The 25,993-nt window shown below is 40.9% G+C and overlaps 1 protein-coding gene across 3 annotated transcripts in view; it reads left to right on the top strand.

Moving 5' to 3' along the window:
- The first annotated feature begins 930 nt into the window (after positions 1 to 930).
- ddah1 (dimethylarginine dimethylaminohydrolase 1) overlaps positions 931 to 25,993 on the top strand; it is a 78,469-nt gene continuing 53,406 nt past the window's right edge. The window contains exon 1 of one of the 3 annotated variants that reach the window (XM_028588085.1): positions 931 to 1,208. Coding sequence is in view for 2 of the 3 variants with exons in the window: in XM_028588083.1 (XP_028443884.1) it covers positions 6,404 to 6,697 (294 nt within the window). In the remaining variant the exon portion in view is untranslated. Of the gene's footprint in view, positions 1,209 to 6,054; positions 6,698 to 25,993 lie in introns of those variants that run through there. The other 2 variants (XM_028588084.1, XM_028588083.1) reach the window with 2 other exon arrangements.

The raw sequence follows: 25,993 nt of genomic DNA, 5'->3' as shown, positions 1-25,993 counted from the left end.
CCCTGTCTAAACCTTTCTCTTTTTTTTTTTTTTCTCAAATGGATTTTCCCCCCCTGGATCCCATCTGAACACACTTTTCCGTCTCACATTTTTCCCTTCTTGTTTATCCCCCCTTTCATTTTCTTCCTCTGCTCGCTTCTCACATCTATCAACTCGAGTTCAGAGGACTTTTCTGTAGAAGTAGTGGAGTTTAGGTGCTTTATTTTTTTATTTTTTCCCTCCTGTGATTGTCTTTTCACTTTATAAACAAATGAGTGAAAAAGACAATTTGGTATTTTATAACTTCTTGGTTTCAGTGCGTTCTAAGTACTAAGTAGTGTGTAGAAAACGTGCCAAAAAACACGGTGCCTTTTCAGTATCACAATACAGTGTCCCCTTAGGAATAATGGACTTCTTGTCATTTTTTGTGACAGTAATGCTTTTTGCTGATTAAAACAATTAGTTAGCTACAATTTTATAGCATGTTGCAGTGGCCACGTTTAAAATAGCGTTAGGTTTTTTTTCTCTTTGAGTCTAAAGGTGTGGGCAGAAATACGTTTAACAGCGTCTATTTCTGGCTTTCCAGTGCCTTTAGAGGAGCTAAGCGTTTCCAGATGCGCACCAGAGCTCAGACGTAACAATATTGCCATATTTGGTATGGCAGTAGCCTACATTATTAACATATTTCTCTCCCTTTGGCCAGCAGACCACAAAGCATTCCTGACAGCTTAAAGGCTTGTTAAATATGTTCTTCATGCAGGGAAATTCCTTTGCATTCATTCCTTGAGGCAATTTGACTTTTCACGCAATGTGTCCATCACGTTTCGGAGGGGGGGGAAGGGGGTCCCGTTGTAGGTAAAGTGATCCAATTTTCCACCAGGGATGTTGTGGTGTTGGTGGGGGAGACAAATTGTTGGTCTTTGTCTCTACTTTCTTTTTTTTTTACATCGGGGGTCTCAATAAGTCCTCTCCACTGAAGTTTTCAAATTATTCCGATTGATGAAAACTTACACCAGATGGAAACGAAAATGCGTAAAGACGCAACATAAAACCATTATTATTTCCATGAACGGCTGGCAGATTCCAAAAAGGACATTTTGCATGCGGGCAGATTGTTTATTTGTGTTTATAAGGATCGGACATTTCACGTCTCTCTCTCTCCCCCCCTTTTTAAAATGACGATACACTGAGACAGCAGCAGTGAACAAGACGGCTGGAGAGCTTCTCCGGTGAGTTTGGACTTATTTTATTTTCTGTTTTTTTTCCCGCGGACTGTAGTTGACATGAGATATGAATCAGCTTGTATCTGCAAAACCATGAATCATCACCGTGCTCCCGTTAAATGAATATGAGTCATAGCAGTTGAAATTATCTTAAAAGATTCATTCAGCAAACGTTGTGGACAGGTTGAACACTGTAGCTTTTTTAAACTTTCTCCTGGCGGACTTTCTGGGCTTGTATTGTAGATGTTTATGTTTTTTATGTAGCCTAAAGAATGACCAATGTCCAAATGCCAGTGAATACTTATATGATATTAATATGATTAGCCTACATTGTGAACAGATCCATATAGCCTGAGTCTGTGAGAGGTTTTCGACTGGAGGTGTGCCTGTGTGTGTGTGTGTGTGTGTGTGTGTGTGTGTGTGTGTGTGTGTGTGTGTGTGTGTGTGTGTGTGTGCAGCCTATTTGGATAGGGGGTGTGTCTTTGTGAGCAAATGTGCAATGAGGTCTGTGCAGTGTGTATTTCCAAGCTGCATTATGCTAATGTGTGCCCATTTGCCTATGGTAATGTCAAACTTAAGATGTTAAAGGGACACTATTGAGTTCACACATCAACATCAGTTTGCGCCTCATGGCAAGTACAACTATGAAAACAGCTTTAAAAAGAAATGTTTGACAAATGTCATCATCTCAGTTTCGGGCTTGGCGACTAAATACATATTTGTAACAGAAAGCCCGTGTTACAAGAACTGTGGCCATGGAGTTTAAAAAAAACATGGGCATTTATCAGGCAGCGATAGTTATAATAATATGCTCATGGTTGCATATGGGAAATGTAGGATGCAGTATTCTTGGAGATTGATCAAGGCACAAAAAAATGTTTGATCATTTTTTACCTTACTCTCTCTCACGAGTCTCCTAATTTTGTGGAAGTGCAATACCAAATTGGTGGAATACCCCTTTAATGTCTCTCGCTGTTTGTACAGCAGGTCTTATGTCATGCTTTGTTTGATCGTCCTCTACTATGTTGACCTAAAGTCTCTCCAGTGTGTGTATGTGCATACTGTATGTGAGTTCACATACGTGCGTATGGCCGCATGTGTGCATCCGACTGTGTGTTATGGTGATAGGAAACAGTGTTGTCATTGTACGTCAATGGAGAATAACACGCAGTAATCTTCATTGCTTAATTACCCATTCGGTTTAGGAAATATTCCAAAAGCTGGACATGCTTCTCCATGTTGCAATTGCCCTGGCATAATAGTTTCCACTAAGGCTGTCTGAGAACCCTCATCACACACACACACACACACACACACACACACACACACACACACACACACACACACACACACACACACACAGTCCCCAACATGAGGAGGGGGGTCTCTTTCCTTTACAGAAATGACCTTTGGATTATGCTCACAGCTCTGTAGAATGGTTATCCGAGCAGCTCCACAACCTCCAATCTCTCAAAAGGTTCACCAAAGTTTGAGAGAGATTATTGTGCGTTATGTTGTGGCTCACTGTATTGGAAACTCATTGTCAGATTCCACCAGGGGCACTCACAGTTGAAGAGACAGCGGCCCTCAGAATTGGTCCTCAGGAAGTCTGTGGCGGGCAGCCCTCAGCATCCCCATTTATGTCCAAGTGACAGATGGAACAGAACAGGATGGCCCGGCATGTTTAAACAACAGATTCCATTGTAGTATATTCAAGATAAATGTCATAACTGGTCACTGGTATGCAGTGTGTGCTGGTAACACTTCCTTTCTCTGTCAGCGCATGGAGCAGCAGGAAGTCTGCTGAGTTATGGCCATTCTTGTGTGAACAAGGTCAGCGATGAGGCCAACGATTAAAATACTGAATCAAGTTGTGAAGTAATGTAGATTTGAAAAGGCAGAACTCTGTTAATCATAGATTCACGTCAATTTCATTGGATTTGAAACATTTGCTGAATCTTTAAAAGGAAAAAGGCGCAGTCCAGGCTTGATAGATATGTTCAGCCATTTTGTCTTTGTTGTCTTGGCATAATGAAATGAAATGGCCTTGAGTGAGGAGGGCTGTTTCATAATGTTGTAAAAGCACACTTTGTTGTGTAATTTCTTCCTCCAAGATTATTATGCCTAAAGCTGTGCCCATTTTTACTTGAAACAATTCCACTTCTGTCTGATCTTGTGCATACGACCAGCACATGGCTATTGCATATCTCCTGTTAGTGATGTTCGTGACATTTTTTCGACATATACATTCACTGTGGGTCTGTTCAAAGGGATTGTAGCTAGCGCCGAGCTGCCATTTGGCTAACAAAAAGAAGCTAGAGGTGTTTTTTCGTGTTCTTGTGCAGCAAAATGTGGAAAGCAATGTTGCATTTCAGGAAGGTGCAGTAAATAAGATATCTTACTTAACATGCCACTGCCAAAATAAGTTACTTACTATGCATGCAAATGTATGTGTTGTCAAAAACAAGAAAATAATTGTCCACATTTTTAATCCTCAGCTTAACAGATACATCATCTTCAAAACACTCATTGCAGTGATGGGTTAATTTTGTGTAAAAATAAAACATTCCTCTGCGGTGGGCATTTTTAAAGATTATTTTTTGGCATTTTAGGCCTTTATTTATATAGGACAGATGAAGACATGAAAGGGGGGATGACATGCAGCAAAGGGCCAGAGGTCGGAGTCGAGCCCGCAGCCACTGCGTCGAGGAGTAAACCTCTATATATGGGCACCTGCTCTACCTGGTGAGCTACCCAGGCGCCCTGTGGGGGCCATTTTTGGATATCTAACCCCAGCATCACAATGTCTAAGCTTTCCCCTTGTGGATGTTTCTACAACCTTTTAGGGGTTACTTTGACTCCATTTTGGGTCTAAGTGCAACGAAATACCTAAACAACTAGTTTTAACAATAGTGTGTGATGATATATGTCACTTTACCCTTTCCTCAAGCCTCTTAACAAAACTGACATGTACTCAAAAAATGTCTTGAATCAGCTTGAATCGGACACAATTGAAGCTGCTATTGAAATGCCTCATAATACAATCCTTTCCATCTAGTAAGATACATTTTTTTTTATCATTTCATGTCATTTCATCACTTTATTCTTTGGAGTAATTAAGTTAATAAACGTCCCTGACTGCTTAAAGTTAAATATGCTCCGTGCACCTGGTGTAATCACGCATGTCACTTTAGACGTCTAGGATCTCATCATGAGTCCAATCATACTAGGCAAGTAAGAGGTGATGCTTTTTGGTGCCGCTTCATCCGCAGCTGGAGGATCGTGTCTGCTTCCACTCATTTCTTTTATAGTTGCACAATGTACCAGCCAGGTGTGCCTGAAGTATGAGGGCTTTCCTTCATCTAAAGTAACCCAAATTCCTCGGCACGGAGAGAGAAAAGAGAAAGAGAGGGTCTTTTCTTGGGCCACGTCCATCCGTGATGAGGAATGATGGAAAAGAAAGAAAGTCTGGGTGGGGGCAGGTGTTAGTGTTAGGAGGAGGGTGGTGGGGGTGGTGGTTGGCGATCCTGGCTGGAGTGGAAAAAGGAATGTGGGGCTCCTGGAATGTTTAGAGCAGTCGGGGATAATTGAGTGAATTTGGAACAAGAAAAGACAAACCGAGGTCCCGCGGTGGAAGAATGTGTTTCTGGGACGTCTGAAGAAACATTCCATCCATTCAGACAGTTTCAAGCCCAGAACCTTCCTCAGATGGCACCATAGGGAATATAAACCCCCTCCCTTCCTCCACCTATACACACACACACACACACACACACACACACACACACACACACACACACACACACACACACGTACTAACACTGCTCTTCCTTTCACACTCCTTGCCCTACTTCTCACACTGCAGGACAAGCAGACACCCTCCATATTTATATATATATATCCTTTGTCCTTGAAGTTAGTGTACATTATTTCATAAAGTCTGCCAAGAGTGAAGCAGTTGCATATGTCTCCAAATTCTCAGGTTCAGGAATAGAGATGAGTTTTTCTTTCTTGCTTTTTACTTCTAACAGTTGAGACATATTTTAACAAAGCATAGGAAACAAGTGTGTATGCATCTCTTACTCTGATACTCAAACTGGTTTTATGCCCTTAGCTTTATGCAGATCCAGATATAACAACATTCTTGTTGTTTGCAGTAATGGTAATCAATTTCTCTCATTTTGTCCTCTGGGACACCCATTACAAATATATAATTTCCTATGTCCATTACTTGTTTAAGTCTAGGAGGTTCCACCGTTTTTGCAAGCAACCATTAAAGGTTGACATAGACACTACTTCCTCTATTATCACACCAAGATACAACCTAAAATGTCATATAGTCAATGTCAAGTCAATATTTCCATAAAACCAGAAGATGTGTGAATGATTGGCATCCATGTGCCAACACAACCTCTAACACTGCTGTTAAGCATGAAATCCTATATTTTTTTTTAATTATATTGTATTTTCATATTCTTAACAAATTTATTTTGTTCTTGATATCACTCATTTTAATGTGTAGATAAAGCAGATGTCAGCAACTCAATGTAACCTTTTTTCTGGAAATCATTTTATATAAATCTTACTATTAACAGCAACATTTTCTAAAATATAGTGGATAAAATACAGACTTCACTATGTGGATTGTGGATGCAAACTAAATTACATTTTTTGATGAATTAACTAATTGTTAGATCTAATCCAAATTGCTCGTTTTGCTCTTATTGCTTTGGTCTAATTGATTGCTAAATATTGAATGCTCATGTGTAATAGATGGAGACATAACGGAATTCGTTCATGAAAAGAGTTTGACTTGCAGGCTCTGCTTTGCTGGTCCCGTGTGAAACGGATCGAGCCATTATAGGTTCAGTGTGTTTCGACTGTCACTTGTTGGTCTGAACGCCTCACTGACGATTGACAGACTCGTACGCTACACGTGATGGTCGGTGCGCGTCACCGAAGCGCTGTCGCTCGCCTGGAGACCGGAGCGGGGCTGACTGACACGGTGTGTGTGTGTAGCAGGCTACTGTAAATAAAGAATACAAACCCAACAAAACTAGCAGGGAACAAATAAGCAAGCCAGGCAGCATCGGGTTAAGTGCCAGTAGTTGCTCTCATTCATTCGTCGAGCTAGTCTGTTAGGGTGTTTTCAGTCCTTTTGTTTCTGATTTGAGCGTGCCAAGTAAAAAGGAAAGCTAAACATGGCTGGTTTAATGGTCGGTTTTGGTCACTACACCCACGCCGTCGTCCGGGGAATCCCGGCGTCCCTGGCCAAAGAAGCGCTCCGGAGCAGCCAGTCGGAGGTGGACGTGGTCAACGCGCGGAGGGAGCACGAGGCGTACGTCGAGGTCCTGGGGACGAGGCTCGGGCTGGAGGTGGTCGAGCTCCCCGCGGACGAGTCGCTCCCGGACTGCGTGTTCGTGGAGGACGCGGCCGTGGTGTGCGGTGACACGGCGCTCATCACCAGACCCGGGGCTGAGAGCAGGAGGAGAGAGGTAGGGAAGTGGGCAGCTTCTTCATCCACAGCATGATTCAATACACCGACAAAATAAAAGTTTGATTTGAAAGTGGAGAGGAAGGCGTCATATCCCCCCCTTCGTTTTCCTGGCGTGTCCACTTGGCATGCAATTAATATCTAGTCTGCAGGGGAGCAGGCGATAGCCTAGTGATGAATACATTGTTATGGTGGCTGATCTATGTGACAAGTCTGTAGGGGATTATTAGCATTGTTTTATATAGCATATGTTTCCTGTAAAGGCAAGATGTTCCCCTCGAAGTCTTTGAGTTAGTTCATAATTAACTCACTCCAGCTGTTTAATAGCCAAGTTAATTCTGCAAAAAATGTGTGAGACTAAAGTTTTAGGAGGGTCTATCCTGCATGAGGCCTACGTACATCTCTGAAAGCTGTACATTTCACCACCATTTGGTGCCATATCGAGATCCCATTCTAACCATATTTTGTGCATCAACCTATTCAAGGGGATTATTAGGTATGAGCCAACGCCCATTTGAAAGAAGACAATGTTTATTTATTTATTTTTAAATATATATGTGCTTGTGCTGCACTATGCATTTTCCCATTAAGGCGACATTTAGAAAAATATAGATTTTTTTGCACGTTTATAGTCTACATAATGCACTTTTCTTGGTAATGAATGTTCTATTTGATGTCAGTTGTCACTTCATATTGTATGTAGGCTGTCAATAGAAGTCATGGGATGTGTTCAAAGCACCCTAGAAGGAGTTACTTCATAACAGTTATTGACTGATTTAGGATCATGACAAGACCTGAAGAAGAAGAAAATATAGTCCTGTATTTTAGGAACTGGCTCTGACTGACTGCTTTATGGCTGCTGAAATTAGTGAATCAAGACATTTTTTGAAAACAAAACAGTGTGAGCGCACTGGTTTCCTAGTGAGGGTAGCTGCAATGTAGGGTAGCTCTGTGTGTGTGTGTGTGTGTGTGTGTGTGTGTGTGTGTGTGTGTGTGTGTGTGTGTGTGTGTGTGTGTGTGTGTGTGTGTGTGTGTGTGTGACTGACAATGATTGAAACGGTAGGACGGCTTCTGTGAAAGCCCCTGTCATATCACATCAGAGTCACTTTACTTGGCTCACTGGTGCTAATGGTCCCCAGCCCCACTGGCGGCAGGGATACTGATTGGAAAAACTCGGAGCTGCTACCTTCACCCACCGCATTTCATTTATTCTGAACATGCTACAAGTTACATTAGCATGCACATGTGCACACGCAATCAGCACTCTCCCAAAACCCTTTCTCACATTTAAATTGTGAGATTTTTCATATTTATAAAGCGATATAATTGATTTGGTTTCTCGCCCCTGCTCTGTTAATAAGAGGCGTCAGCTGTGATGAATTATAAATTGGCAAAGTGTGAGCTACTAGAGACAAAATAATATGTTTTCAAATACAGAACTGTAAAAATCACAAATGACTTGATTGTCTCGGGCAGAATTATAAGTGATTATAAATGGCTACTTTTGTTCATAATGACATAATATGTCCTGTGAAAATGACATTTAATTACTGTTTTATTGGGAGTTAAAGTGCTGGCCTGCTGGATGCGCTGTGAAAAAACAACAAAATGACCTTTTCACATTAAAGTGAGCGTTAAGGCTTTTTGGGAGAGTGATCTTTTAATGATTTAATCTAGTTTAATGATATAATATTAGTGCCCTTTTGATTGTACGCAGCTGAAGAATAATGTATACTAACTACACTCACAATTGTGTTGCTCATACCCCACAGTATAATTCATCATAAGCACATTATTTAGAAGTATAGTTCTAACTATCAAACCTGAGATGCCGTTCGTGGTGATGCAGAGATGTATCATTGTCAGCATCACAAAAGTACTCAATAATTACAGGTGATATTGCTTTTATAACAGTAGTGTAAAAAAGCTTTCTTCAATCAATTGCCGGGCGTGCTGTTTACAACAGCTGCCATGGCAACAGATAAGCAATAAGCAATCAGCAATACAGGAGCATGTCTCTCACCAGTCGCTTTGCTTGCCTGAACTTCCCTCGTGTGTAACATATCGTGAAATAAGTATAATGCTTGCACTTTGCTAATGTTATTGTGAGTTTAAGAATAGTGCATACACTTACAGTGTGAGCGCTGCCTCATTATTCACCTACGAACAGATGGCGCTGTAATTGTCAGGTACATATTTTTTGAGCTGAGAAATCATGGGAAGTGCAAAACAGCAGTTTTTAGTCTTTTCTTTTTTTTCTTTTTATAAGCCCTCTTGAGTAAGAAATCGTTTTGCTGGTGGAGGTGAACTATTGTGTGTGATCAATCACTTCCTGTAGACATGACGGATGCTTTTCCTGCCTGCTTGGTCAGTTACAATTATAGCATACTGTTTGAAGGCTGTGTTGAAATAATTAGCATCTCCCATTCCCTGGTGGTTGAATGGTTAGGGTTGATTTTCCTCACATGGTTACCTCAACATCCTTGCATGCTGCATCACAACATGTTAATGCTGTGCCACTAGTTCAGTATTAGACTTGATTCCAAGAGAATCAAGCTTTTTATTCTCAGGAATAAACAAACATCTTGGGTGACTTTAATTGGATGAGTCTGTTTTCTAACCCAAAAGATTAATGAGAGACTGTCAGGAAATGGCTTTTCTATCTACTGCATGGTTGGCCGGGGCCTTGTCCATTTCCGCTGCCTTGATTCGTATATTTTCAGCCCCCTTCCATTTATTGCTGGCAATTTACTGCCAAAATGTATGAGGCAAGATTCAGTTGGTTTTAGTTGCAGTTAGAAGAACCGGTTTGTCATTAACATGAGTGGTTATTTAACTTTTGGAAGCCAATTTGGAGTCATACAGACACTAATGTACTGTAGGGGCAAGTGAGTAATTATCTAATCTTGATTTTATAAAGACAAACATAAATGCAGCTTACTTTATCATTAGCCAGAATAGTTATATGTGCTGCCAGTTAAACCTGGACTTTGTCCAACTCCTTTGGACTGTCAGGGGGGGGAAACATTCTAAACTTCAAACTCTGAACAGATAGTGTGGAGTGCAGGTGTGCAATGCAGCAGGGAAATTGATGTGGACATTCAGTGGTGCGCTTATCTAAATTGGGAGGAATCACTTGTTATCACTTTATTTTATTTTTCACGCTGTGGGATTTAGTTGTTGGTCTATTGGTCTCATCCATCAGGTCTGCTTTGAGTTCCCCTTTCTTCTATTCCTCTAATCGTCTTTTAGACTCACTGCAGGAGAGTGGCTTCACACAATTTGATCATTCTCCCCTCTGCCTTTTAAAAGGAGAGGCCACTAGTTTTTTGTAATTGATTGTATCCATTGTAGATTTCATTATTGTTCAACTGCATAAGACAATATGGAATGGAATAAGATACATAAACATTTCTGAAAGGTTGCAGGCATCTCATCCATTAGGCTGTGGCTTAAAAGCTTTGTTATCGGGGGACATGCTTGTCTAAATGGACTGCATGGTTGTTCACTGCAGACTGAAGCATTGCCTAAAACACTCCGACAAAGAGCCAAAGTGAATTATTTCAGAATACTAAATACTAGTCTGATATGTGGAAACTGTTCACCAAGTTGGATGCAGAGCTGCAGATTGTCAGGTGACACTTATTGTGAACTCATTTAGGAATCCTAATTAAATGGCAAAAGTATTGTATGCCTCAGCTACTTTGTGATGAAATGATAAGCCAAATGTTTTTCTTAATCTTGAGAGAATTCTCAGAATCGAGATGAAGAAACATTTCCCGAGGCCGACAGGAATGAATTCTTAAATACTGTTATGAGCTTTGAATATATTTCATGGCCCCATGAATCTTAAGTATAGTTTAAAGTTTCAATTTGATAGCATACAATCGTTTTCTTATTGTACACAGCTACTCATTGCAGTGTGATTACATGGCAGAGGGACTGACCCACAGACAGTTTCAAACCCATTTAGATTTTTCAGCCTGATGATAAACATTATCCTAGCTTTTGGTTAAAGTTGACTGTCTGTTATTAAGGCACTCCTTGTGCCTTGTGCCTTGACTAGACGCTCCACAAAATAAAGTGTCACTGAGATGTATTCTGCATGCACTGTAAGATTGCCTTGAGAATATTTCCCAGGTCTGATGACAACATTTGAATTTTTCTGCCTGACCTGACCTTAACTGTTGTTTGCAGAGTAGCAAATGTTGGCAAACTTTCCTTCTTGTCACCTCCACTGTCTAAATATCAGATTCATAATTTTAAAGAAGAGTGAATCGAGCAGCTTCTTAATGCTTTAATTAAAAATGGCCTCAATTATTTATTAACCCCAATTCCAATGAAGTTGGGACATTGTGTAAAACGTAAATAAAAACATAGTACAATGGTTTGCAAATCCTTTTCAACCTATATTCAATTGAATACACTAAAAAGACGTGTTCAAATGTTCAAACTGATAAACTTTATTGTTTTTTGCCAATATAATTTTGAATTTGATGCCTGCAACACGTTCCAAAAAAGCTGGGACAGGGGCAACAAAAGACTTCCACAGGTGAACAGGTTAATTGGAAACAGGTGAGTGTCATGATTGGGTATAAAAGGAGCATCCCCAAAAGGCTCAGTTGTTCACAAGCAAGTATGGGGCGAGGATCACCACTTTGTGAACAACTGCGTAAGCATTTAGTCCAACACTTTAAGAACGTTTTCTCAACGTACAGTTGCAAGGAATTTGGGGATTTCATCATCTACAGTCCATAACATCATCAAACGATTCAGATAATCTGGAGAAATCTCTGCACGTAAGCGGCAAGGCCAAAAACCAACATTGAATGCCCGTGACCTTCGATCCCTCAGGTGGCACTGCATTAAAAACCGACATCATTCTGTAAAGGATATTACCACATGGGTTCAGGAACACTTTGGAAAACCATTGTCAGTTAAAACAGTTCGTCGCTCTACAAGTGCAAGTTAAAAATTTACCATGCAAAGCGAAAGCCATATATCAACAACACCCAGAAACGCAGATTGCTTCTCCGGGCGCGAGCTCATCTGAGATGGACTGACGCAAAGGGGAAAAGTGTGCTGTGGTCTGACGAGTCCACATTTCAAATTGTTTTTGGAAATCATGGACGTCATGTCCTCCAGGCCAAAGAGGAAAAGGACCATCCAGATTGTTATCAGTGCAAAGTTCAAAAGCCAGCATCTGTGATCTATGGGGATGTGTTAATACCCATGGCATGGGTAACTTACACATCTGTGAAGGCACCATTAATTCTGAAAGGTAACTACAGGTTTTGAAGCAACATATGCCGCCATCCAAACAATGTCTTATTTCTTACTGTTATTTCAGCAAGACAATGCCAAGCCACATTCTGCACGTGTTAAAACAGCGTGGCTTCGTAGTAAAAGATTGCGGGTACTAGCCTGGCTTGCCTGCAGTCCAGACCTGTCTCCCAATGAAAATGTGTGGTGCATTATGAAGTGCAAAATAGGACAATGGAGACCCCAGATTGTTGAGCAACTGAAGTCGTACATCAAGAAAGAACGGGAAAGAATTCCATCTACATAGCTTCAAGAATTAGTGTCCTCAGTTCACAAACACTTATTGAGTGTTGTTAAAAGGTGATGTAACACAGTGGTAAACATGCCCCTGTCCCAGTTTTTTTTTTTTTTTTTTTTTTGGAACGTGTTGCAGGCATCAAATTCCAAACGAGTGAATATTTGCAACAACAAAAAAACAAAGTTGATCAGTTTAAATATTAAATATGTTGTCTTTGTAGTTTATTCAATTGAGTATAGGTTGAAAATGATTTGCAAATCATTGTATTTTGTTTATTTACTTTTTACACAACATCCCAACTTCATTGGAATCTGGTGTGGATGAATTCCCAGTGAATTGGATTGGATTGATTGGATACAGTTACTGCTCTCGCTAGATGCTCTGATGCAAGTTTTGAACTGCTGGCACTCTTCATGCCAATCAAAACTTTCATGTTTTTGCTTGCTTACATACTTTATTGATAGTTTTTCAGCACCAACTCAGGTAAAAGAGTTCATGTGTCTATATCCCTTTCTATGCGAGAGGGTAAAAAAATGATTGGCTTGGGGTTTTATTGCAGTTCAGCCTGAACTAAAGGGACAGTTACTGGAGTCAGTTAAGGTGGCACAGAGATCAGGGCGCCACATAGCAGAACGTGTAGTTTGGCCCTATGTTACATATCTGGTAGTTAAGTGGTTCATGGGTTGGAAGCCGTTCAGGAATCATGTCCAAATCCTAGTCCCTGGATGGTCCCTCCCCTTAGCAGCGACAAGGACAGCAGTACAGGAATTTGTCGGTCCAGATTTGTAGAAAATTAAAAAAGGCAGCACAATGATTTTATCAAATACGTTCCATTGATTACTCTTGTTAGTATTGAGCATTTTATTTTATAAATCTTATGTATTTTTGAAGGGGAATGTATCAAAAAGTAGGTTACAATTCTGCTTTGTGACTGAAAGACAGAAGTGTTGGACAAATGTGGCCAAAATGAGTTTTCTCCACAGGATACCCGGGTTCACTCACTGTGACAGAGTGAAGAGCAATCACAGTCAAACGGCTGCTTCTCCACATTCAGACTAGGCCGTTAAAGGGCCAGTTTAGATAACTTTAACTCACGTATCTAGCAATGCAGATATCAAAGTGAAAAAGGCAAAGCACACATACTTACTTGAAATGTTTTTTGTGATTTCAAAGAAGGTCTCTTCCTTCACCAGCTGAAGCCACAAAAATTGCTCTTTGTGCTTGCTTTTTGCAAGACGTGGTGTTTAGAGCGGGCAAAAAGGTGAGCCTAATTTTAAACCAAAACTACTTCCAAAATATTCCTGCACCGCCTAATCTGCATGAATACAACTTTCACTGTCAGCTCACCACCTCAGTCCAAGCAGGTTGTCTGGAGCCTCGAAATTACCAAAACAAGCACATAAATTAAAATTGTAAGTGATGAAATTAGCGTTGCAACGGCAGCCAGCCTTGTATCTGCAAGTTAATGGAGCCCAAAAACAGATAACGTCTGGAGAGAATTTTTGTGAGTTGTGATAGTTTTCCTTCAGCAGAAGTGAAGTTTAAGTTTGTTCTTTGAAAACATTACATCATAGCTGATTGCTGGTTAGGGCTGTAGGATCAGGGCAGGTATAATAATAATAAAAAAAAGTGTCTCAATAAATTTTGATTAGGTTGGAGGGTTTGCACCTGTCAAACTTCATCTCTTCAATAAATATTATTTACAGTCACGTTATCTAGTGGGTTGATGACATACTCAAAAATGACAAGGTGAAGGAACTGCACAGATGCAACACTGGATTCTCCCAAGTTTTAAAAGTTTCAGGGTTTACACCTTAAACCTTTTGGAAAGCTTACTCAAATACTGTCGGTCTAGAATGAATAGTTGTGAGATTTACAAGAGCTCAATTAACCGAGCTGCGAGGATTTTCTGTCAGTGTTCTTGAAATGTGTTTTTGAAAAAGTACTGCACTTTCAGAAATAAACTCAACTCTCAATCCAGCAGCCATGACAAGTAGTGGTTTTGCTGAAGTCTGATAAACTGCTTCATATAATTCCGACTGTCTCCCAGTAGCTGCAGTTGAGTGATTTCTTTTCCTCTGTATTTATATGCCGAACTTCAGGTTGTGCTGGCACTCTCTCCGTTTGACAGTGAAGACATACTTAATTGCCTAAAAAGAAAATCCCTTTCTGATCCTCACTTTTAACCTCACTATTTTTACTGAAGCAAATAGACCTGAGTTCAGATCAATTGAACGGGGCGGTGATGTGTGATTTAGCTTTATCAACGGAATGAACTTCAGTTTAAATCGACCATGAAATGATTACTAAACCTGTCACCTTTTACTGGTACTGTTCAGAAACTGTTCAGAATTAAAGTGTAGCCATTATCTGTTTTAGAAGTGCCAGTTGAGACTTACTGTGTCTTATAATGGTATGCTGCTGTAAGCAGTTACTGTAAGGTAAGCTCTCTGAGCCTGGAAAATAATGGTCATTAAAAAGTGCTAGAATCTGTCAAAACAAGTGTAAAAAGGTGTCAATTTAAGTCTGGAGACAGGATGGAAAATTCAGCTTCAGACACAATATTTAGGTCATGTTTTTATAGACGTAATATTTAGGTTCAGTCCTCGAAGTTTATGTGTCCGTGCAGGCCCCTTTCTGGTCATGCCTCATGTAGCTGCCCCCAAACTAACACCAGACGCACAGCAGCCCTGTTTTGACTGGACGGCCTGCAGTTGCAGATTCCTTCCTGTCCTCCTGGCTCTTATATGACTTCTCTTACGGAACAGACCTGGTTTCCTTCAGGGAGGCTTGACATCCGCGTGTGAACGGGGGAGAAGGGTGAAACACCTGGAGCCCGCCAGTAGCATGTGGGCCAGGGTCTACTTGCCTTCCCCAACTGTCTGTCACATTCCTACCACATTTAACCTGCCCTTCCGCTCACTGTTTGTCTGTCTGACTCCTCGTCTGGTGTGTTCGTTTGTAACATCGCAGTGCTGCTTCCTCTCCCATCCTCCGTCTGTGATTCATTTTCTTACAAAGGATATCGAAACATAATGTCTTCCAAGGTCTTACTCAGGTTAAGATGATTTTATTTACATTTAACAACCTGAAACTTAGGCCACAAATTACCCACTCAACAATGTCAATGGTCTGCCAGGGAAAAAGTAAGAATCTCTCTTTGACTGAGCAATATAGGTTAGTCTGCTTTTAGTCTCGCATTTCCAGGATTTCCTCCACAGCTCCACGTAGGAGGGTCTGACGAGTCCACACAGCCCTGGCTGGGAGAAAAACGCGCTTTGATTTAATAGCATTTCTTTAAACCAATCACAATTGTCTTGGGCGGCGCTAATTGTGCATGGAGCAACGGCGCCTCTGCAAAATAGTCTCAGGAAAGAACTTGTTTTGGTGGAACGTGTATGTGCAAAAGTTGTTTTAGTCGTGCAACAGAAAACTCAGAATGGAAAGATAGGCTAGCTAGCTGTCTGGATTTACCTTGCACAGATCTGAGAAAAGGTTAACCATAGTCCTCATAAGCCGACCGTAATTTAAAATTCCAACACAAAGGAAGCCCAAGGCAAAGGATATCCGGCGTAAATGAGTGAAATCCAGCAAAAGTTTCGTAGACAACTGAGCAATCCCGGAAGTGGAACATCGTATCGGATATAGACTAGTCTGCTTTCAATACAGGAAGAATAAAATATATTTCCAGTTAAATGATAATAGCAATAGTAAATTACTGTGCTGCTGAGATGTTATTTGTTGGCATGAAAATGTACTCAAACATTGAAAACACATTGTGAACCAGCAGTGGAAATGAAGTCTTTGCATTCCACTATAAACAGTTCGGCAGTAAGCCAGACATCTTAAACTAGCTTCTCATACTTTGAGTAGGACCTTTCCTGTGCTATTCTTACTTTTACATATCTAAAACAGAATAAATATATATTCAAAAAGGAATATTCAAAGGATGTAAATTCAGTAGAGAAAAAAGGCGCAGAGCCAGTTGCAGTTTGAACGTAGCCTTGTTGTAACGCAATTGTTTAGTACATTGAGATTGTGTGGATAAAATGGGTATCACCAGTCAAACTAGTTTTTTAATATTTGTTGTCACTAAGTACTTACACCCAGTAACAAAAGTTAGCTTTACATATACATGACCCGTTATAATTATGGAATATGGTTGACACACTTAACCTGACTCTTGATAAAATTCTGTTTAGTAGTGAAGTGAACTGTGAAGATTTTGTTTTATCCCAAAAATAACAATATACCTCAAACACTCTTTATACCAAGGCCGCCCAATTTGTAGCCCGCGGGCTAAGATTTGCCCATGCTCACTTTGTTTTGGCATGCTTATTCTCCTCTTATTTTGAAAGTGCTGTAAAATCTATCTGACTACGAAACATACATTTTGTGCAGCCAAAAAGTACCTAATCTGAGTTTTACGGCAATGTAAAGCACAGTGCTGGTAAACTTTCCTATTAAATTAAATTAAATTAAATTTATAAGTTTATATACAAAGAATTACAAGAAGTAAGGTATTCTTCAACAACATTTTATTTTTGGCCCGTTGCCTTCCATCCAAATACATTTTGGCCCTTCATATAAAAGAATTTCGGCACCTCCGCTTTATACCAACGCCTTAGACTAAATAACGTGAGCGAAGTTAGTGTAATCAGACATTTAAACTGCATTATTGTCACTAACTCTGATACACATATTTCTCCATGTATGCATATCTAAATAAGTCATTTATAAATTAACAAAGGGTTTGCAGTAAGGTTTAGAGCATACTATATTGTTAGCCACTCAAAACCGTTATTTTTTGCAGTAATGTTAAAGCTTGTGATGCTACAGTAACTCTCTGTTCACAGAGTTGATAGCTTTTTTTTGGGGGGCATTTTCGGCCTTTATTTTGACAGGACAGCTGAAGACATGAAAGGGGAGAGAGAGGGGGAATGACATGCAGCAAAGGGCCGCAGGTCGGAGTCGAACTCGGACTGCGTCAAAGAGCAAACCTCTATACAGTATATGGGCACCCAAGTTGATTGCTTTTGACTGGACTACAGGCTACAGATGTTTCCAAGCTAAAAAACACTGAGGTTTTCACTAGCTAAGACATTTCTTGCGTTTCTAATGATTTAAACTGGTAAATTGCTAGTTTGAAACAAGCTCACTTAGTAACGACACAAATTTTGTTATGGAAATACAAATTGCCGGTGCAACCCATTCCAGGGCAGTCTTTTTTTTCTTGAATGAACATCCTCCCAATGTGTTCTGTACAAGTTGGTCCACACGTGCCAGTACTTTGCCTCTCGTGTGTACCAGGAAGTCTTGCGTAAAGAACATGAATAAACCAGGAGCTCTCCCCCCACCCTGGCGTCACCTTGCACCCTGCCCCCTTTTTGCCACGGGTTCACCCACGGCATCCCCGCCAACCCAGTGCGGTGCAGCAGGCTGCGAGACAGCTGCGGGACTCTAGTGAACAGGAATTCCTCTCAGCCTCGCAGAATGACCGGGTCACGCTCAGCCGTCACCGTGGGTGTGTGAATGTCTGGTTTGGTATGTGAGACGGAGCAGTGGAAGACACAGGAAGTGGGCCAGGCGCGGTGGTGTTGAGAAAGGTCACGCTAAGGTCAGCGAGGGCGCAGCATAAGCTGACACAAAACCCCATTTTCCATCTAATCTCTAAAACATTTTTTATGCTTTTCTTCTTTTTCTCTTGTCTTTTCAGATTTTGCCTGCTACCTGAATCAGATTCATAATTGTGCAAGTAAAGTAACCTAAGAGGTGACACAGTAGATTCTGGGGAGACATGGCTCCCAGAGACGCATTTGTAAATGTGATTTTCTTCTTTTCAGAATGAAGAAAAACATAAATGCTAAGCAATGGATTGCTCTTTTCCAGGAATGTTTGTGTTTTATTGAAAGGAAGGGCACCCATCTTCTGTAGTGGAGCAAGTTGTTTGGTAATGTTTCACCTCGGATCGGAAAAGATTGCTTTCAGTCTTGAGCAGAAACTAGATCTTTACATCTCAGACTTTATTTCATCTAGTCTGAAAGGTGGCCTCACTGACCTTTTGATTCCTATAGTGTTAATGAGAGTAACTAAAGCCCTGAGCACCTGTACGTCAAGACATACCATCCATAGCTAAAGAAATGTTTTGGGATTTCTGAAGCACATTAAAATAGTGACAAGAGCTCTCAAATACTAAGTTGTTCATTTGTCATTGTTTGCATGCTTTGGGCGTCTTGGCATGTTGTATAAAGAGTACTAGCATGTTGTTTGAATGCAGATTATGCAACAAACACCTCTAATAATGAGAACTCGGTGGATGCAGTAGGATTGCATTAAAGTACTTAGTAGTGGCCCTCACTTATCCAAACACATACTTTACTAGTAATACCATGATTGCTCTGTAAACATGGCAGAAACCAGTCAAGACTAATTGAGATAAATTGCACGCTCCTATAATCTCTCTCTCTCTCTCTCTCTCTCTCTCTCTCTCTCTCTCTCTCTCTCTCTCTCTCTCTCTCTGCCTTGCTTCTCTCTCTGTCACTCTGTGACTTCTCACTCTTAAAAAACAACACACTCCCTGAGAGATACAAACTGTCAACACCAACTTTATTGATTGCTGGAGATGCAGAGCCAAAAAGAATCCCTTACATCTTGCAGGCTATAACCATCAGCCTCTCCTGTCAGTCCAGTTGACAGGTGTGGTTAAATGCCCAGTTTTTTTCTGCTGCCACCGAACAACAACAGTCTTAACAGCCGTCATTTTATCTCAAGGCCTGTGATGGGATCGGGTGCTGAAAATGAGATATACCTGTGCTGAGGAAAGGGTGCACACACTGTCCAATGTCAAAGCTATCATGCTAATGTCAAGCAGCCACAATGTTTAGTATGTTCACCCTGCTTAGTTTAGCATATTAGCATGCTAACATTTGCTAATTAGCACTATACACAAAGTACCGATGCAGCTGATTAGATGGGAATGTCATTAGTTTAGCAGGTATTTAATCAGAAATCAATTTATTGGACATATTGAAATGTTGACTTGAAAAAGTTAAGGGATCGTGTAAACCACATTTAATGGCAATCTATCCGGTAGTTGTTGAGATATTTCATTCTAGATCAAAGCTATAACGTGACAGACCCACGTTTCGGCTTTTTTTATATCACTCTAATTTGCACGCTTTGGGGTTTTTTGACTGATGACAAGCAATTTTGAGATGTCACCTTGGGATGTGTTTTAAGTGCAATAGATTGATCGGTACACTCGGTAGTTGCAGCAGTAACCGTATCTGTCATGCTTTAAACAGAACACTGAAATGCAGACGTTTGATACGCTGTTTGATGAAGACGAATGGTCTATTAAAGTAGCCTGGAAATGTAACTGAAAAGTTGAACACGAAAATGTTGAAAACGCGTCTGGCCTCCACAGTGCTGTAACTACAGGTGTGAGCCTGTCAAAACACTCCTCGTATCCTACTTGTAATCATCACCAGGAGGTTGACGTGATTGTGTTTTTCCCCAGTTGGCAGTTTAAATTGACAGAGCATCAAAGGAACTCAGCATCAGACTACTTAGTTAAATCGTCTACTTTCCAATGAGCTCACGCTAGCTGAAATAATCTCATTCTGCACACGATTCCGACATGTAGCGTAGGCAGGGCTGCGTGCAGTGTTGATGGAACCTGGTTGAAACTTGGTTTAGGCACTGTGTGTCTGCGTACAGTGCAGTGCTCCTGGTGACTTGGAGCTACATCAAGAGTGAGGTAAGCGATGAAAGACCAGCGGGAATAAGTCACAAGTTGAAAATTGACTTTTAAGAATCTCAAACTTTTAAAGAAGCACTTTTCCTCATGAATTTGATCTCAGTCCTACTGTGTATCTTCAGGCTCTCCATGGCCAACTCCACTCTGGTTGTTTCTGAGTGAACTGCCTCGAAGGCACTGAGCAAATTATAAACTCTTCGCCTCATATTACTGTACATGTCAAGATAAAGCCAGCATGAACCAGACCCCTGACGCACGACAACCCACTGCTATGATGTCCATATCCGTTTCAAGACACACATCTTCAAATAAACTGCCCTTTCACACCCTTTTAGTCATTTACATTATTATTACAACTAGTCTTTGTTTAAACCATGGGCAACAAAAAAGAAAGACACGTCACAACAGAGCTAACGCATAGTGGTATGCATATGAATGTGTACTAAATTCCACACGTCGAAGAGCTCTCACCTGCAGACATACCTGCATTTCACCCACCAATCCCCATCCATCGTGTTTTTTTTTTTGTTGCTGATTTAGACAGCAGGCACACACTCAATCATGTCAATTTCATGTCCCATTGTTGGATGGCGTCCTGGGAAGACAAGCTAAAGCAGCGCTCAGTCCTATGTTGTGCCTCGCTGTAACGGTCGACAGCAGTAGTCTGTCGAAAGATGCAAAGCCTTCCGAGCATGAAACGAAGGCAAACCCACTGTTTTTGCGTCTGCTCAACTCTAGGAGCACAAAGCCAATATTGTCTCAAAATTATCTTTCTGACGGGAACATGAGGTGATTTGTCTCTGCAGCACGCTCCATTGTATACTTTATTCCCCTCATCATTTCTCTCCTATTGTCTTCTTGTTTCTTGCCTGCAAAATGTTTTCCTTTTTCTCTTTCCCCAACAAACATGTTGTAGTGCTTTAGATTTATAGAGATTCAAGCTGAAAATGACCAGGAATCAATCTTTGTATTTTTCTTGACATATTCACTAATCACAAACGGATTCTAATTCATCATCAATGAGAATACTTTCTTTGATGCATGCTTCACATGTCTTCTCTTAATTGTTGGCCCATCCATCACAGCGTGAAGCAAATATTCCTGTCACTGCATGAACTTCTCCTGCTCTCTGCGCCGTTGGAAAGGCCTACTCATCGCCTTTGATGAAAGTGATATATCTCAGACGCTCTTTTCTCTTCAGAACCGCCCTCTCTGAGTTAGCATTTCTGCTCCATCATTCTCTCTGACTAATGCTGTTTGTTTGCAGGGAAGTTTTAATTATGCCAAAGTACAGGGCACTCTTAAATTGAATTTAACAGTGAGTGAATCTTGGCCAAAGTAATGAGGGAATCTCGGCTGTTGAACAGTATGTGTTCCTGTTGAAACCATGTGTTTTATTACCGTGCTTCCGAGCAGAATTTTGTGCAGTCTATGACACTTTGATTTTCAGACCCCTCAGAAGAAATTTTTGTACTAAATCTGTGAACAATTTGAAGTAAGTGGGATTAACAGAGGCCATCCTAATGATCCAGAAGACATATTTCATTATCCACGGCATGCTCTCTGCACAGAATAGCTCATAGCTGGAGTGAGAAGTATTCTGTTAGAAATAATAAGACATAAGATGATATCAATTTTCTGATTCTGAGGGTATTTGAAATGTCATTACAACTGTTCTAATAGAGTCAGTCCGCTCAGTCTAGTCTAGTCAGTTTTCTGGATTACTTGGGTATTAGCACTTTTTTGAGAATGTGTATGGATTTAAAAGTTATTAGATCTATTATAAATATCTAAACTAAAGCTTTAGGTAAAGCTGCAATTACTATTTTTATATTAACAATCACCGACTCCACTAAGCTCTGTGAAGCATTTTGGAATTTAAGGTCCACAACTGTACTGTTAAAAAAAAAGACATTTTTAATTTCCTCAATACTGAAGCAGCCATTTCTATTGTATATACTTACTGCTTGTTGGTCTGCATAAATTCATCTGCAGGATTTGCATGTGTGTATTAACAATTAAGTCTTCATTCACACAAACATACTCATAGTGTGTGTGCATGTGAGTCCATTCATTCTCAGACGCAGGAGGTGAGACCCAGGTGTCTAGTTTCCACGTGAGGGTGAGTCAGGAGGAAGTATGTGTCGACTGGGTGCCACAATGTTCTCAGAGTGTCGGGAGGAGGCTGGAGGCCACGGGGAGAGTGCTCGTCTGTCGCGTCTCTTACACCTACGTGTTTTTTGTGCGTGTGTTACAGTACTGTGTCTGAGCTACATCTATTCTGAGCTGCTGACATCCAACAACCTTTTTAACCTTGGTCATTTCACACAACTGACAAGTAACATATTCTCAAATGTACTTATTAAAGCCATGGAGATAGTTTTTGTTTTATTTGCCCACGTTTTTGGATGTCCATCGCTGAGATTTCTGCTGCTACCTTGATACAATGAAGGATAACGGATAATCCGTAGACCACCCAGTCAAAAGTTCATTACATTACTTTTGCTGGCAGTAGTTTTGACAGAAGAAATGGTCCAAAGAAATAAAAATGTTGCTCTGCTGGACATTGTATTCACCGCCAGGATTTAAGGTAGTATTTTAGAGCTATCCACCAATAAATCATACCGCTGTTTAAGGACGTAGCCAAGCTTGTTGATAGCAGCTAATAAATTAAACCCTAACTCTCTTTCACACAATACCAGTCTGTACCCTACAGCAGTGACCTACAGCATGGGGCTACATTTAGCAATTACCGTGATTTGTGGTGATGTAAACGCGCGTGGGCATCGACACTCCCGTTCAATACCAGAACTGAAGCGATTTGCGAAGTGTCTGCCAATATTCCCAACACACTCTGATGTCATACTGTATTTATCTAATTGACAAGCACAGAGAAGTGTTCGGACTCGAAGAAGCCATCTCAGCCAAAATAATCATGCATCCATCATTAACTATATATTTTCATAGACGTGCGTGCGTGCGTGCGTGCGTGCGTGCGTGCGTGCGTGCGTGCGTGCGAGAGGTCCGGAGGGGCAGGGCAGGTATCGGGGCTGGGCAGGGAGGTGTGTGTTGCCTCCCCTGTCTGCCCTCGGCTGTCACAGTGTGGTGTGATGTCCGCTCTCAGTCTGTTCTCACGCCAAGGATCATACTGAAAACACACGCTTCTTCTCCACCAGGCAATCTTCTCAGTCACGCAGAGAGCACATGCAGAGCCAGCAGAAATGCGTCAGTGCTGAAACGATTAGTTGATTAATCCAGAAAATAATTAGTTCATTGAGTGATTTATGCCAAACATTTGCTGGCTCCAGTTAGAATAGGCTGCTTTTATATATTTCATAACTCTATGAATGGAATCTTTTTATGTTTTTAGGCTGTTGGTTGGACATAGCAAGACGTGTGAAGATGACTCCTTGGGCTTTGGGAAATTGTGATGTTCTTATTTTAGATCATGTTTTTGAAATATAGATTGAATACTTGATTAAAAAAATGGAGATTGAATTAAAAAACAAAACAAATTTGTCCTATTGCACATATAGATTTACAATAAAACAGGTATACAAAGAGAAAACATACTTTAAATATTCAAAACACATAAAAAATGAGTATAAACGTAATACAAAACAAAGTATGCATTGTCTTTCTGGTCTTAAACCACTCTGGCACACCATACACTGGACTTCCATCAGTGAGCGTAGGGATAATTTTTTCTTGCCAGCAGCTGAAGGACAAAACATTTATCTCTTCCATTACTTTTAATTAACAATATAAATGTATACTATTAGATTAGTCTACTAGACTTTTAAACCATTACTTTTGCTTAGGGACAATTTACATTTATCTAATTTAAATTTCTGATGGATGAGTTCTGGCGTCGATCAAGTAAAGCTTGTATAATGTGGACGCGCCGACAGTTTCGTTGTCATTACTTAGAATTCCTTATGGGGGTCACAGAAACTATGCACTATAGCTTTAATTGCATCTACCAAATGTAAGTCCTCTCTCCTTTTAGCTCTGTTTTTGTCTCCACCAACGTCTGAAGGAAATATCTGCACTACGAAATGCTTCATGTTCACCAGCTTGTTGCTAACATCTTACGTTTGGTGCTGAGAAAGTAAGTGGCAAAGCGTTGAAGAGAAAACACGTTAGTGACATTTCCAACATTTGCTGAGTGTAGTCTCAGAGAGGTCTGCCTCACCTCCCAGGTATTTTTTTGGAATCATCTCATCGCTAAGAGGCAACACTACATGTCACACAGCCGTTTAATGTTGTATTTACATTATGGGTGTACACGTGTATGGGGGGAGATAAACAAGTTCAGGGCCATGAAAATTGTTACTTTTAGTCCACAGCATGGCTGGTGTCAGTTACATAAGACCCCCTTTCCATTGTGTAACTGTGTTTATTTAGTTTTCCAGCAAATACTTTAGTAAAGAGGTGAATCTCGTAGAAAGACTCAGGAGGATACACAGGCCTCAGAGGTGGAGCGGATGAAGTATTTTGTTGGCACTGCTCTTGGAAAAAAGACATCAACAGTGTTGGGAAACACTCTTGGGACCGCACGGGGAGGTGCAACATAGACTTTTTTTTCATTCATGTAGGGAATGCTACGCTAGTGCTTTTACTGTTTATAATGTGTTTTTACTTTGTGGAAAGAATTGTTTGGATTTGGCTCCTGTGTCATGCCATGGCAGGATACCTCACCGTTGTTGGGTACTCTATTGCTTTTGTAGGTATCGTTTGAAGCTTGTATGTGTTTATACCAAATCCCTCTGCAGTCTATGAATACCTAAAACCTCCCACAGCAGTTGGATTGTCTGATGAGTGAATATGACAGGAGGTTCAGTGTTGGGGATTTCTATTGCTATTCCAAAATGCAAATGCATTGTGCTGTAACTTTACCAAGCCACTATCTATTCATACAGAGCTATCCCCAAATCTGCAAGTCCCCATCAACCCTCGTTTACTTAATACAAATGATTTATGTTGCCATGCATCAAATACAGTTGCCTTCAGCAGGCATGTTTTGGCTCAAATCGCTTAGCAACAAAATGTAGTTACAGGAAGTAAAAACAGAATCAACTGTTTTTTTTTCTTTCTTTCTTTTAAATACGTGGCTGTGGCCTGCGTCCACCCTTGGCGGCCGAGAGAGGTCAGCGGTTGGAGCGAGGGGGAAATCAGCTCTGACAGAATGACAAGCTTCTCCGCTTCTTAGCGCTTACCATAAACTCATCTAATTGCTCTGGGGCTCCAAACCCACAACAAGAAGTCATCCGCTGGGGCCCAGAGCAGTGGGAGGCTCCAGCAGACTTCCGGAAAATTGGAAAGAGTGGAAACGACACACACACACACACACACACACACACACACACACACACACACACACACACACACACACACACACACACACACACACACACACACACACACACACACACACACACAGAGTGAGCTTTGTAAGTTTATTTTTTTCTTTGCAACTACTGATGTACACAGATACACCCACATTTGCGATTGGTTAATTCTGTGCATGACTTCCCCTAAACAGATGTTTGATAGCTCAGAGCAAAGGAACATGTGTCTCTGTGAGTGCCTGTGTGTTTATGTACGTGTGCCATCGAAACTTTGTCATAAGATCAGGTTAATAATAAAAACTCTGCAGGGGGTAAATTACTCACTCGCTGCCCGGCTTCAATGGAAACAGTCTTGGCAGGTGATCACAGGTCAGGGGCTGCAGGGTCAGCGAGCAGACTGATGAACTGGAATCCTGTTGGCTAATAGACAATGTTCCTATCAGTTGGTTAGCAGAGGGGATCAGCACATTAGCACTCCAGGAAGCCTGATTGCCAGTATCAGCTTTTCAGGTCACACAGTTATATCGGCAACAGCAACTGACTGGCCCTGTATTTGCTCTAGCTAGAGTGTTTGCCTTGTATTTGTAGTGATTTGCAGTATATCTAGATCTTTGAATACTCTCCTGA

The sequence above is a fragment of the Perca flavescens genome, chromosome 9 (genome assembly GCF_004354835.1).
Source record: "Perca flavescens isolate YP-PL-M2 chromosome 9, PFLA_1.0, whole genome shotgun sequence".
Classification (NCBI taxonomy): Eukaryota; Metazoa; Chordata; class Actinopteri; order Perciformes; family Percidae; genus Perca; species Perca flavescens.
This window is presented reverse-complemented; position numbering and strand designations above follow the sequence as displayed.